Source organism: Scleropages formosus, chromosome 1, assembly GCF_900964775.1.
Source record: "Scleropages formosus chromosome 1, fSclFor1.1, whole genome shotgun sequence".
Classification (NCBI taxonomy): domain Eukaryota; kingdom Metazoa; phylum Chordata; class Actinopteri; order Osteoglossiformes; family Osteoglossidae; genus Scleropages; species Scleropages formosus.
The window spans coordinates 36487761-36500531 of NC_041806.1; the positions used below are offsets into that span (position 1 = coordinate 36487761).

The window sequence follows — 12771 nt, forward strand, 5'->3', positions numbered from 1 at the left end:
TTTTATCTCGTGTCAGAAAATAGTGAGGGACATTTCCGAGCGCAACCTCGCGCACGCGGCAGCATCGAACGACACAAAAGGACGCGCGTCCTCCGCCACGCATCCGGGTTCGCGCCGCAGGCGCTACACCATTAGCCTAACCGCTCCGCTCCGCCTCGCTCCGGCTACGCGGCTCTCCTATTGGTCGCCAATGACATCATCGCGCTCTCACACACGGGACCCTAAGCATTGTTCAGTCGGCGAACCTGAGAAAGCTGACTTTTCATCCGACAAACTCCACCCCCTACGTTTTTGGGTTGGCGTTCGCTTTATATCATTGCGTATTTAATATTAATCAATTCCTCCATTGGTTCTTCCGCACGTCAGTTGTGAAATAGTACTTCTCTAGGTTGGTTGACCGTCTTATGTATAATATTACTAGGAGCGCAATGCTGAAAGTAAAAATGTTGCGGGTTGATGGCAATGGGACGGGCTGAATGGAAGCAACACCGCTGATAAAAGGCAACAATTAAATTCGCGCTACTGTACTCGTTGGGGGATACGGCTGACCAAAATGTAAGTAAGCCTTTTAAAATATGAAATGTACACAGCAAGCTAAAAAGTTTTCACTTAATTGAAGTGCACATACTACCGTGGCATTTTTAACCTAACACTGACTGAGATGTGCTTCCTACTCACTCGCTGTATCCGTTTCAAACGTTTAATGTGCCTTTGTTAGCGAAGTTAAAGGCATAGCGAGAACAGGCAGGTCAGCAGTAAGATTATACGTGTTTAGTGCATTAAATGAATAATTTTACGTAGTGAATCTTATCTTTTCTGTGTGTGAGTTTGTAGCAGTTGAAATTATAGGATACTCCGCAGTCAAATTTGAAATAAGTAGTAGATATCAGTCAATAATAATATATAAATTATATAGAATGATACATGCGCATTTCATAAATGCAGCTGCTTCAAAAGCCATCACTATGATATGAAACAATTTTCAAAAAATTAAAAAAAACTTGTTAAAGCCCGGCTTGGTGCCAAGCCCGTGTATATATTCATTCTCCGCACGTCCTCATGCCGGTGTCTGTTATTAATTTATTCCTTTCATTTTTTCGCACATCGACCCATGTTACTGCGACTGTGTCTGTGTTCTTCTCTATGAACATAGCCTATGCGTGAGCCTGAGCGTATCTTCACTCCAAACCGAGAAATGAAGCGTCTTTTAGAAAACAGACCGCTTTTTCATCTGTCCCAGACATGTTGTGCAGAAACGCGACTGCAGTGGGTGCAGCATTTTCTTGTGGATATTGGCTGTTTTTTTTTTTTTTTTTTTTTTTTTTGGGCAGACAAATATAACTCAACAAACATTATAGTGAATGTTGTCCTTAACTCCTCCTGTCCTTAAGATTTGACATCTGTAAGGTGCTTGTCTCATAAGATCTGTTTTAATAATAAATTTGATACAGGGAATCACTGGTGCCCAAACGGACTGCTTAGCAAATTGTGGAAAGGCTATACATACCAAGGCGAAGAGTTTAATTTTAGGTCTTAATTAAGGATCCCGTGTTTGAATTCATTCTCGGTATTTAATGATTAATAGTACACTAAAATTACACTCAAATTATGGTTTGATTTTTACTCTGATTTTTACCACTTGAGAATTTAAGGCATAAACACAGGCCTGTAATTACAATCAGGTATTTTAATGGTAAGTGTTTCGGTCTGCTTGCTGATGTCAAAAAATGTGGATGAAACTGGCTTTCTTATTGTGTATGAGTCCACCGAATTTGTTACTTTCCCGTGTGCGTTGGTTTTACATTTTAAACCGAGCTCAATACGATTACTTCCTGGTTGTGTTTACTTCTAGACTGGGTGCTTCAGTTCTTCCTGGATTGCCTGCCCTCAGCCTCCCCATGCCTCCATCTCCCCTTGACGACAGAATTGTGGTGGCGCTCCCAAGGCCTGTCCGACCTCAGGAACTCAAACTCTGCTTGGACGCCAGCTACCTGGATTCTGTCACCACCACCAGTAAGACAGTCATCAGCACAACTGTGGTGAAGATAAGGGCTACCAATCTCACTTATATGCCCTCATCCAACGGCTCTACGCGCTCGTTGTCTTGCGGATGCAGCAGCGCCAGTTGTTGCACGGTGACCTCCTACGAGAAGGACAGCCAGACCCAGAGCCAGGTCAGTGTCAGCAGCCCTAACTTGAGCTCCGGAGTCTGCTACGCGGGTACCACCAGCCCGATGGTTAACAACAATGAGGCCCTGAGTGCGCCAGCTGGAATCCTCACCTCTGGCCCAGCAAAGACCCTGTCTGCTGTCCGCGTCATCCATCCCAATGAGTTGGCCAAGAAGATGACCAGGTGCCCTAAAGGTCATCAAATTGGCCCTGTGCCAGTCGTCATCGATTGTCGGCCATTTATGGAGTACAACAAAAGCCACATCCGGGGAGCCGTGCACATCAGCTGCTCAGACAAGATCAGCCGCCGTAGGCTGCAACAGGGAAAGATCACGGTTTTGGACCTGATCTCGTGCAGGGAAGGCAAGGACTCCTTCAAAGGGATTTTCTCTAAAGAGATTGTGGTTTATGATGACAGCACGAACGATCCCAGCAGAGTGATGCCGTCGCAACCTTTGCACGTTGTTTTGGAATCACTTAGGAGGGAAGGGAAAGACCCCATTGTTCTGAAAGGTAAAGAACATGTTGCCAATTGATTTGGTGTCTCGTGGGTGCTGTAAGGGGGCAGGGCATTTTTTATCAAAATTCTGAACGGCCTGAGAAAGGTTTGTTGCTTAGTTGAAGCACATACATTAGTTTGGATTTATTGATTAATCAGTGGATGAGAAGGCTGCATTGTGTCAGCAATTTCGTTCACCGAGTTCCATGGAGGCAGCATATCCAGCTCTGAAGCAGGCCGGCTGTGGGAGGGGTTTGACTTCCTGAGTGCACCTGCAGCAGATGCCAAGGGATTTCTGTCCAAAGCCAAAACTCTTTCTGCCGCAAAATAAACATGTACTCTTAATTTTTGAGATGTAGTGTTTGTATTTCTTCTTAGAATGTTCGTGGAAGTTTCAAGTGTTAAAGTACAAAGCTGGCTTTATCTTTTAAAGGTTTTTGATGTGTGCTGGTCCTCCGAAGATGCATGATTTGTGTAGGTTTCTCCTTGTAAATGTTTTAGATGTTACATTAGGAAGAAGTTCAGCATTTGGGGGAAAAATGGGTGGCTTGCAAAGATAAGTAATTTCTAATTGTGTTTTAGGTGCAATATACGAGTCTGCATCACCGTGAGGAGATGGTCTTAGGACACGTTTATTGCTTGATTGCCTCCAAAATCAAATACATAGCAGTTACCAAAGTGTCGGTGTTTCTTAATGTTTGTATGCATGTACTGCCATTACATGTACCGAGGAAACTTTTTGTTGTCATCTGAAGCAGTATTTTCCATTACATCCATCCATTTGTTAAAGGTTAATGTTAGTCCTTAGCTGAACACCCAAGTGTTTAATGCAGTCTGCAGGTATTTGTGTATAATATACAGAACAAATGGAATCCAAAACACAAAAGGCTTATTGAACTTGGCTCTCATGCCTGGCAAAACGAAATACTGAAGCCATTGCATGGCAGCTGTTTGTAAATAGTGAGCTCTGTCTTAGCAGCTGCCTTTGGCCAAGGGCCACTTTCTCTGTCTGTGGTGTAAAGCAGCAGAGTCCCAGGGGCCAAGAATGTCTGTGCTGCAGACGCTGTCGTGCTGGGAAGAATATGATCGTAGCACCTTAATGTCATTTGCACGCATTATGCCTCCTGTTTGGAGACAGTACATGAGGAAGCCCTCTGGATTGCTGTTATCTGAGAGCAGAATCAAGGGTGAGAGAGGCTGACTGCCCGAGGACCGTCTCAGGAGTATGTGTTTTTTGTTCCCTGAAAAGGCAAGATGAAAGCTCTTGGCTTTCAGCACTCCGCCTTAGTCTTTAAAATCCTTCCTATGTGTAATTCTGCCGATATCTTTTTACTGTCCTTAGCAGTTTAGTGAGGACATCGTGATGAAATAAAACTAACTTTTAATTGGGCATTGCAGTATTAACTTTTTTTTTTTTCCTTTAGGAGATCTTTGTGCTTAAAGAAGATGTGATTGGTTCATAGTCAGTGAAAGGGTTTAAAGTGTGTGTTAACCATTTTCTGTGCTGAAATGTCATTTCAGTGTCCGCGTTTGTCATTTTGTCTCTAAGACAGGAACAGTTTTAATGAAATTATTCAGGCACATTGCTCATAAAAATTTCATTATTTCTTAAAATGACCAGGCAAACTTAGTTTTAGCTGTATTTATGCAGTATTATGATTATTGTTCTTCACGTTTGAAATGTCTTGCTGTATCTTCCTACTCAGCCAAAAGGTTCATCAAGGAAAACTAGAGGCCGAATGAAGCATGTGTGGTTGTACAGCAGTTGCTCAGTTTTGTCAAGCAGTTCACCAGATTGTCTAACATTTACTGAACATCTACCGTCGACTTTGCTTGTATTGACCACCTGTTCTTCACAGTTGCTTGTTTACAACAGTAACAGGAAGTTGCAGGATTTTTCTAAGTGTACACACACATTTTTTATTTATTTTTTTTACCCTTTAGACATGCAGTGCAACCAGTTTGTGTAAACTGTCCAGCTTTAATTTTGTGTTCTGAGCTGCTGAAAACAGTGCTGGTATGCCCTTTTGATGCTTCTTGTGATGTGGTAAATTCAGAGCGGTAACAGGATGTTGAGAAGTGAATGTGTTCTTGAAGGTACTTTCCTGATGAAATGTAGATGCCATTTAGCCTTGCTTGAACAGGTTTAGTTGGTTTCATTTTCGAAATGATCAAACACATTTGGAAAAAGAAAGAAATATATAAACTCAGCAGCAAAATACATTTAGTAACACCTGCTACATTTTGAATAGATTAATGATTTACTCTAAATTCTGTTGTTAAATTAATTTAGGTGATTCACTGGAGAAATTGATTCCTGTAATATAAATGGAAAATAGTTCATGTGAAATCCTTCATGCCAGTTACAGCTGTGAGCTGTAATTTTGCAGTTGTGTTTTTTTTTTTTTTTTTTTTTAAAAAAACTGCTTACAAATTCAAAACACCACCTTTACTTAGTAAAGGGTCTGTTGAACTGTTTTAGGGCATACTATAGTAAGTACACAGTTTATACTTCCCTGGTTCTGGATAAAATATCCCCACCTGCTCATTTCCATGGCGATGTAGTGAGAGTATACGGTGAGGTCATTTGGCATGTCATCATCGCTTGTAATGTGAACAATATATTAACTGATACTTTGTTTAATATCTCAAGCCTGTGAGTATTGGTCGAGGGTTCGGTTAGTGATGTAATGCTAACAGGTGCTCAAGGGCTGTATGACTGAGTAGTCTGCTTTCACAAGCTGCATAAATCTGATTTCAAGCTTGTAATTTATATGTTGAGGAAAATATGAATGGCATTTGTTTTTTTGGTGTATACATATTTATCATAATTGGAAATCTCAATAATTGGTAGCTGTTTTCAGTGGTATAGCAAAGGTCACTGGAATCTTTCCAGTCATACAGTACTGAGTAGAATGGCTCAGTGAAACTTAATTCCCTTGATCTGAAAAGCTAAAAATAGGAGAACGGAATAATGCAAACATAAATGATAAAATTAAAACAAATATCCAAGTGAAGAATATGTGCTTGGTGAAACACAGAATGATACTGAGGTTTCCCAGTATGAGCACCTGTAGCAGTGGCCCAGTCAGTATGATTTAATATGGTTTTTGATTTACCCCATTGCTGTGCTTTTTTTCCAGGAGGCCTCAGTAGTTTCAGACAGAGCTACGAACACCTCTGCGACAACTCCCTACAGCTGCAGGAGGGATTGGATTCTGGGGGGGCATCTGCCTTGTCAGCAGGGGTGCCTCTTTCCCTGCCCTCTACACCTGACATTGAGAACGCAGAGCTGACTGCCATCTTGCCCTTCCTCTACCTGGGGAATGAGCATGACGCTCAGGACATGGAGCTAATGCAGCGGCTGAACATTGGGTACATCCTCAATGTAACCACCCATCTGCCGTTGTACCACTATGAGAAGGGCCTCTTCAACTACAAGCGCCTCCCTGCCACGGACAGCAACAAGCAGAACCTCAGGCAGTACTTTGAGGAGGCTTTTGAATTCATTGGTATGTAAAATGTTCATGTGTATTAACACAGCCCTGGCTTTTTCACTGCGTCTCTTTGCCCTCATTTTATGTTTACATAAAGAGCAGTGTGGAACTGATGCAAAGGAACGAGACAAGATTCATGAAATGAAAAATTAAGTTAAAAATAAGGTGGAAACATTAGTGGATGCGATGGAGGTTTAAAATTGCCCTTTAAATGGGACTCTTATTTTGAGATATTATCTTTATTTCTGAAACAGGAAAGAAATTAGGGCAATTTAATTTTGTTGAGGAAAATATGCGTAGACTAACAAAGCTGATTTGTTGGCAGTAAAATTATTCTGCTGCGACATCATTGAATGTAGAAGTCATATCTATACATTAATTCCATGAGTTGCATGACTTATCATGAGTTTCAGCAAGACCCAGGGTGCACACACACACACACACTGTCTGAAACTACTTGTCCCGAGTGGGGTCGCAGCAAGCTGGAGCCTAACCCGGCAACACAGGGCGTAAGGCTGGAGGGGGAGGGGACACACCCTGGGCAGGACACCAGTCCATCGCAAGACACCCCAGCCAGGACTCGAACCCCAGACCCACCAGAGAGCAGGCACAGGCCAAACCCGCTGTGCCACCACACCCCCTGTCTGGCCCAGGACATGTGTTTAAAATTATTTTAAGACTACGGTGAGCTCAGTAGTAAATATGGCTGTTCTTTATGGCCTGCTCATTTTGGAGTAGACTGAGCGTTGCTAGAGAGTCAGCAGTAGAGAGCAGTTGCTGGAGCTAAATTGAAATGCCAGTTTATTGTTGGAGTGCTAATGAATAAAATCACTGTATATGGAAGCTTGCACATAGCAGGAGTGTTAACCTGTTTTCATAGGAACGACCTGAATTCTTACTACTTAGCACCTACTGTGGTGCACCAGTAACACTTTATATAGGGAAATGGATGTGACAGTACTATAGTTTTCTTGTTAAACTGAAAAAATATCAGGGAACTCAGACTATAAAAGAAATGGAATACATATTTTCTTAACTGTGTCCAGAAGCAGTTTTCTGCTTGATGTTAATATATCACAGGTGTAATTATTTGTAAGGGTGAAATGAGCCTTTAATTTTAAACCTCTGGTCAAGTACTTAATTAGAGTAAACAAAAGCTTTTGATGTTGTTGCTAGACAATAGTTTTATGCTAATTAAGAGAGGATAAAAGTGGGTTTGCAAAAACAAAACTGAAGCATTGTACAGATGTGTACTGAAATCAAGGCATAATGAAATTCATAGTGTATTCTGATACAGAAAGGAGAGTTGTTTTTTTTTTTTTTTTTTTGCTAGTGAAATGTTGCAAATGTAACCTTTTTTGTATTCATTCAAGACCAATGCAAGCAGTTTCCGATTCTGACTGAGTTAATATTACGTTTACATTTATTAATTTAGCAGACACTTTTCTCCAAAATGACATACATCCCATAGAAAATACAATTTGTGCACTACATCAGCAGAAAGAGATTAAGTGCAGTTAGTTTTCTTTCCACCATATGAACCAATCTTCATCACACGAGTAGTTGCATAAAACTTTATCCCAGTATCCACGATTCCAAATCACCTTCTTAGTAATTTTTTTTGAGATACATATATAAACATTTACATTACAAGAGTAGCTTTGTAGAGGTTTATGGGGGCATGATCTTAAAGTTATAGTGCATGAACATTTACACCTTACGTGAATATCTGATATGGAGTTCATATGCACATATTTACAGGTGGAGTCAACCATTTTAAGTAATCTGCATATTTGTACAAGCGTAATTTAAATAGAATACTAATAGTAAGAATAAAAGTGCAGAATCTATAGAATCGTTTTTAAGGAATACACTTGGGCCATTTACTGTGATACACACTTGTTGTAAACAGGATATTGATCATCTTCACGTGGGTGTTGTGCTGCTTTATTGTACCTTCCTTTTAACTCTTTTTAATGTATCTAGTTTATGGTATTCTTTTTTGTTCATCAACAGAAGAAGCACATCAAGCTGGACAAGGCTTGCTGATTCACTGTCAAGCTGGAGTATCCCGCTCTGCCACCATTGTGATTGCATACTTGATGAAGCACACGTGGATGACCATGACTGATGCCTACAAGTTTGTCAAAACTAGGAGACCAATAATTTCTCCTAACCTCAACTTTATGGGACAGCTGCTGGAGTTTGAAGAGGATCTCAACAATGGCATCACACCGCGGATTCTCACACCAAAGCTCATTGGAGTTGAGACCATCGTTTAACAAAGGAAAAAACAAAAAGAGAAATAAAAGTTTGGGAGAGATCATTCTTTTGGTCATTTGATTCTGAGGAAGAATACCCTGCCCAGCATTCTCTGCGCTCTTGGGGTGCTGGGTTTCAGAGTGACCTGGCTGAGCTGGAGGATGAGTTTGGGAGAGGCCTTCCTCCCCGAGGCAGGGAACTGTTCATAAGCCCTGGAATACTGGCTGCATTGGAGAAGTACGGAGAACGGCGGAGCCATGATGCCTGTGCAGGTATATGCACGAGCAGATGCAGAGTGAGAGGCCCAGAGTGTCGTCCCCTAACCAGTGGCAAGAGACTGAGGTTGCTCAAAAGGTGTCTTGTAATGACCGTAGTGGCCACAACCAAAGGGGCCTGATGTGTGCCCATGTAAAACCAAACACTTTTGTTTGGTGTGTTCATGGTCTTGCTCTATTTTTATATGGGGAATTTAAACATGGGGATCGGGGCACTGACCAGAATATGCCCTCTGTGGCTTACTGTGCAATAATTTCATCGTGGAATGCTTCAGGAGCTGGATCTGTGTACATAATTGAGTGCTTATTAAACATTTTCCAGCTTGTGGGTGATGATGATGTTTTTTAGTTCAGTTTTGGATTACAAGTGTTGTGCTGTATGATTTGCCATAAAAGTTTGTTAGGGAGGCAAAAATTTCTTGAACTTTTTGGCACTTAATAGCTATCTGCTGTTGCCAGCTATATATATAATTTCATTCATTTGTTCAATTAAAAGGACTTGAAAGTATCCAAATAATTCTGTATATTTCAGCAATTTAATATATTTCCATATTCACTTTCATTGAAGTCATCACACAGAGTGAACTATTCGTAAAGAAATCCCAAACTGTGTAATTTATTCTTTTTGAAATGTAAAGTTAACTCTGTAAGATGCTTTATATGCATGTCGATTAAAAGGAAACAGGTGGCAGCACTTGCAGAGACTTAGCTACCAAAATAGCTTTTACTTTTGTACAGTATATAGTAAGACCATACACTGCAGAGTATTCTATTTTTGGCTTGTTTTGTTGTTCATTGCGCCTTTTTTCTTGGTTAATCCATGTGCCTCTAGTGACAGAAGTTCAGTGCTCTTGTATTTAGTGTACTCTGATTTCATTTGTAACATACATATATATTTTTTACAGATATGGGAATTTCTGAAATTAATTTTAAGATAAATACACACTGTACCACTGTAACCTTAAACGGCATGTTTAGAGGTTATAGGTAGAGGCTGGGTTTTAAAAAAAGTAGCCCTTGTTTAATCTTTGGACACATCAGGTCATGCTATGCAGTAGTCTGATTTTCCACAATACATGATGTTGCCATTCTGTAATAATGCCAGTATGGTTGCCTTAATCCATATTTTACCTCATGGCCCTCTTTAAGGCAGTAATCCAGTCTTCATCTGCAACCATTGAAAAAACAGGTTCAGGACTGATGTCTTCCCAAAAAGTTAAACTTTTGCATTAAAACAAATGTCATGGAATAAAAATGTTTCACATTTGGTGTTTGTAAGCCAGGGATACCAGGGAGGTTTCTCTGGCACATTGTAGTAGTACTATTTCTTCTCGTCCCAGCACTTTTTATAATTATAGTGGCCCTACTTACTTTTAACTGGAGTAATAGCTCCCCATGGTATCACATGTCCGTCCAAGTTTGATTAAAAATCTTTGTTTTAACATTTACAGAACAGCAAAGCTCTCAACAACTGGAGGACACATCTTCTAAGGGAATTGGGTATACAGATATTTTAAATTATTTAAAAAAAGTTGAGAGTCAAAATCATTACATAGGTGGCTGTGGTTACTTCGACATTGAAACAAATCTATATTTGAACAAAAAAAAGTTTATCTATGCTACTTGGCAGGTTTGCATATATTGTTCAATATGCAACATATTGTTTCCAGTACACACACTGACATTGCAGAGTTAATTCTAGGTAACTTTTGAATGGCTGGGAAAGATTGGCATCACAATGTGCTTCCCTTGTACCCTCTTTTACAGCACTTCTCATATAATCCTGCAGCCTGTTTGCATTAAATGTTATGCCGGAGTTTCTGCAACTGAAAATGACTTCTTGGGACTGTGGTTCTCGTTTTGTATTTATGCCCCAGTAGAACCCTACTTAGTGAGACATAATCTTGGAAAAACAGTTTTTTTTTTTTTTTTTTTTCTTCAGATTTCCATCCAATTTAATTCTAAAAGGATTTTAACTTTCAGAGTAAAATGAGGTGAATATGGAAAAATATATGTGTTATGTGTGCATGTGATATAGTTTTTCTGTTGCAGAAAACAGCAGTCTATGCAGTTTGGATATCTGAGCACAAACCGTCGCCTTTGTCACAAAGATGATTCAACACTTCTCTAATAAATGAAAGCAAATGAAGAAGCTTTCTTTAACACACTGTGTTCTTGCATATACGTGTTTGCTTTTTTGCTCGAGACATGTGGTATTCCCACAGAAAATTACTAGTGTTCTTCTGTTTAGCTATTTCTTATTCATAACCATGTCTAATGTTTGTCAAAAGAGAATAAATGTTTTCAACTCCTGTCCTTTTCTCTATACCATATACCTCTACAGAACACCAGCATGTCATTTGTTTGTGATCAGATCCAGAACACAGTGAGGAAGAGTGACATATGCAAGCATGTCCCAGTAATAGCATGGCAGAGGATTTCTGAGGAGTGACCGGCATGCAATTTTGTAAAAATAAAACGATTTTACTGAACAAGAAGGAAACCCTTACAATGCTATTAAATCTTAAGTTGTAGTGTAAGGCAAAGGACATATCCTTGTTTCTGATGTTTACTGGAGTTAAACTGAAATGAATTGAATCACACTTGGCATTCAGTTTATCTATTTCGATGCCATCTAGCTAGTCTGCTACCAGGTTAAGATAACTACATTCTTTTACCAAGGCTTTGATAATTACGTTTCTGATATTTCTCTTTTTCAGCTGGTACATTTTCTTGCATTTCAGTTGACATAAAATGTCAGCAGTACAGTCAATATGAGCTGAAAACAATTATAAAATAAGAAATGGATCCCTATACATGAAATTACTGGCAATTAACCAAAGTTTGTTCTTCTTATTAATCTTATATTATTGTTCATAATATGTCTATAAATCTTTGCAAGTGTCACTTTGAAATCATATACTTAGCTTCTGGACTACCATTGGGTCAAACGTAGTTTTTGCTTAAAATACGAGAGATCATGAGCAAAAGGCTTCTGCGTTTACATACGTTCATGAGTATGACTGTGAGTTGTGCATGTACATATATGCATATGCATAGGAACAGTAAACTTTCACTCAAATGATGAGTTTGAAGGACTGGATATATGAGGCAATCCATGAACAATGTGGAATGGGCCTTTTTGGAATAGTGTGTTGCTGGTATCTGTTCACTCGTAAGGATGTTTAATGTGAAAGTTGTTGAAGGTTGCTCGATATTGTTATCTGTTAAAAGCAGGTATGTGTAATTGGAAAGAAACATTGTTCTGAGCCAATGTGATAACATTCAAAAATATGTGCTAACTGTCCACGCATATTCACTCTCTTCCTATTGTATTTAAAAGCAGAAGCGCTTCCTATATACAGGTGAGAAATAACTGTGTTTCAAACAAATACTGCATATTGCTGTGCAGCAAAAAATAGCATGGCCATTTTGTGTTTTAGTTACAAGAACACAACATGCCAAATATATCCCGTGATGTTCTGGCTCTGACTGAGCCACATGATTTATGCAGACTGTTTGCAATGCTCAAGCAAGGTGGTTTTGAATTTCTGACAATGGTGAAATGGTCCTGGTTCTGGTTTTGTGTGTAAGGTCCACACATTATTTGTCTTGTTTGATTTGAAATGTTCATCACTAGGTATGCTTCCGAAATGTGTTGCTTCGTTGAGCTGCTTGTGTTGCTCATACAAGTACAGATGCACTTAGTGTGTGCCTGTAGTCTGTTGTCCAATAGGTATTGTCTGCGTTCATTATTTTATTTCTATGCATAAATCATTAATATTTTTGCACTGACTTATAAACAGCAGGATTTATTTTTTCATAAGGGTGCTATAATTACGGAGGCCTTCTTCCACATCTTTTGCATGACTTGTTAAATATTTCCAAATTATTTATTCTCTTTTCTTAAACTGTCAAAGTTTAAGTATTGTAATTTTGTAGTTCCTTACCTTCCTCGTGAAGACTGAAATAAACAAAAATTGAATAAACCTCTTGTGTGTCATCTCCATATAGTTTTGTGTTATGGAACATTACGTAACGTATTTTCTAATACCATCTTAAATGTAAT

At 39.5% G+C, this 12771-nt stretch overlaps 1 protein-coding gene across 1 annotated transcript; it reads left to right on the forward strand.

Annotated features, from left to right (window-relative positions):
- The first annotated feature begins 258 nt into the window (after nt 1-258).
- dusp10 (dual specificity phosphatase 10) lies at nt 259-12553 on the forward strand. Its single transcript, XM_018743932.2, has 4 exons — nt 259-555; nt 1853-2682; nt 5812-6180; nt 8182-12553. Exons 2-4 carry the CDS (start codon nt 1899-1901, stop codon nt 8445-8447), a joined length of 1419 nt encoding a protein of 472 aa, XP_018599448.1. The 5' UTR covers nt 259-555; nt 1853-1898; the 3' UTR covers nt 8448-12553.
- Nucleotides 12554-12771: the final 218 nt, after the last annotated feature.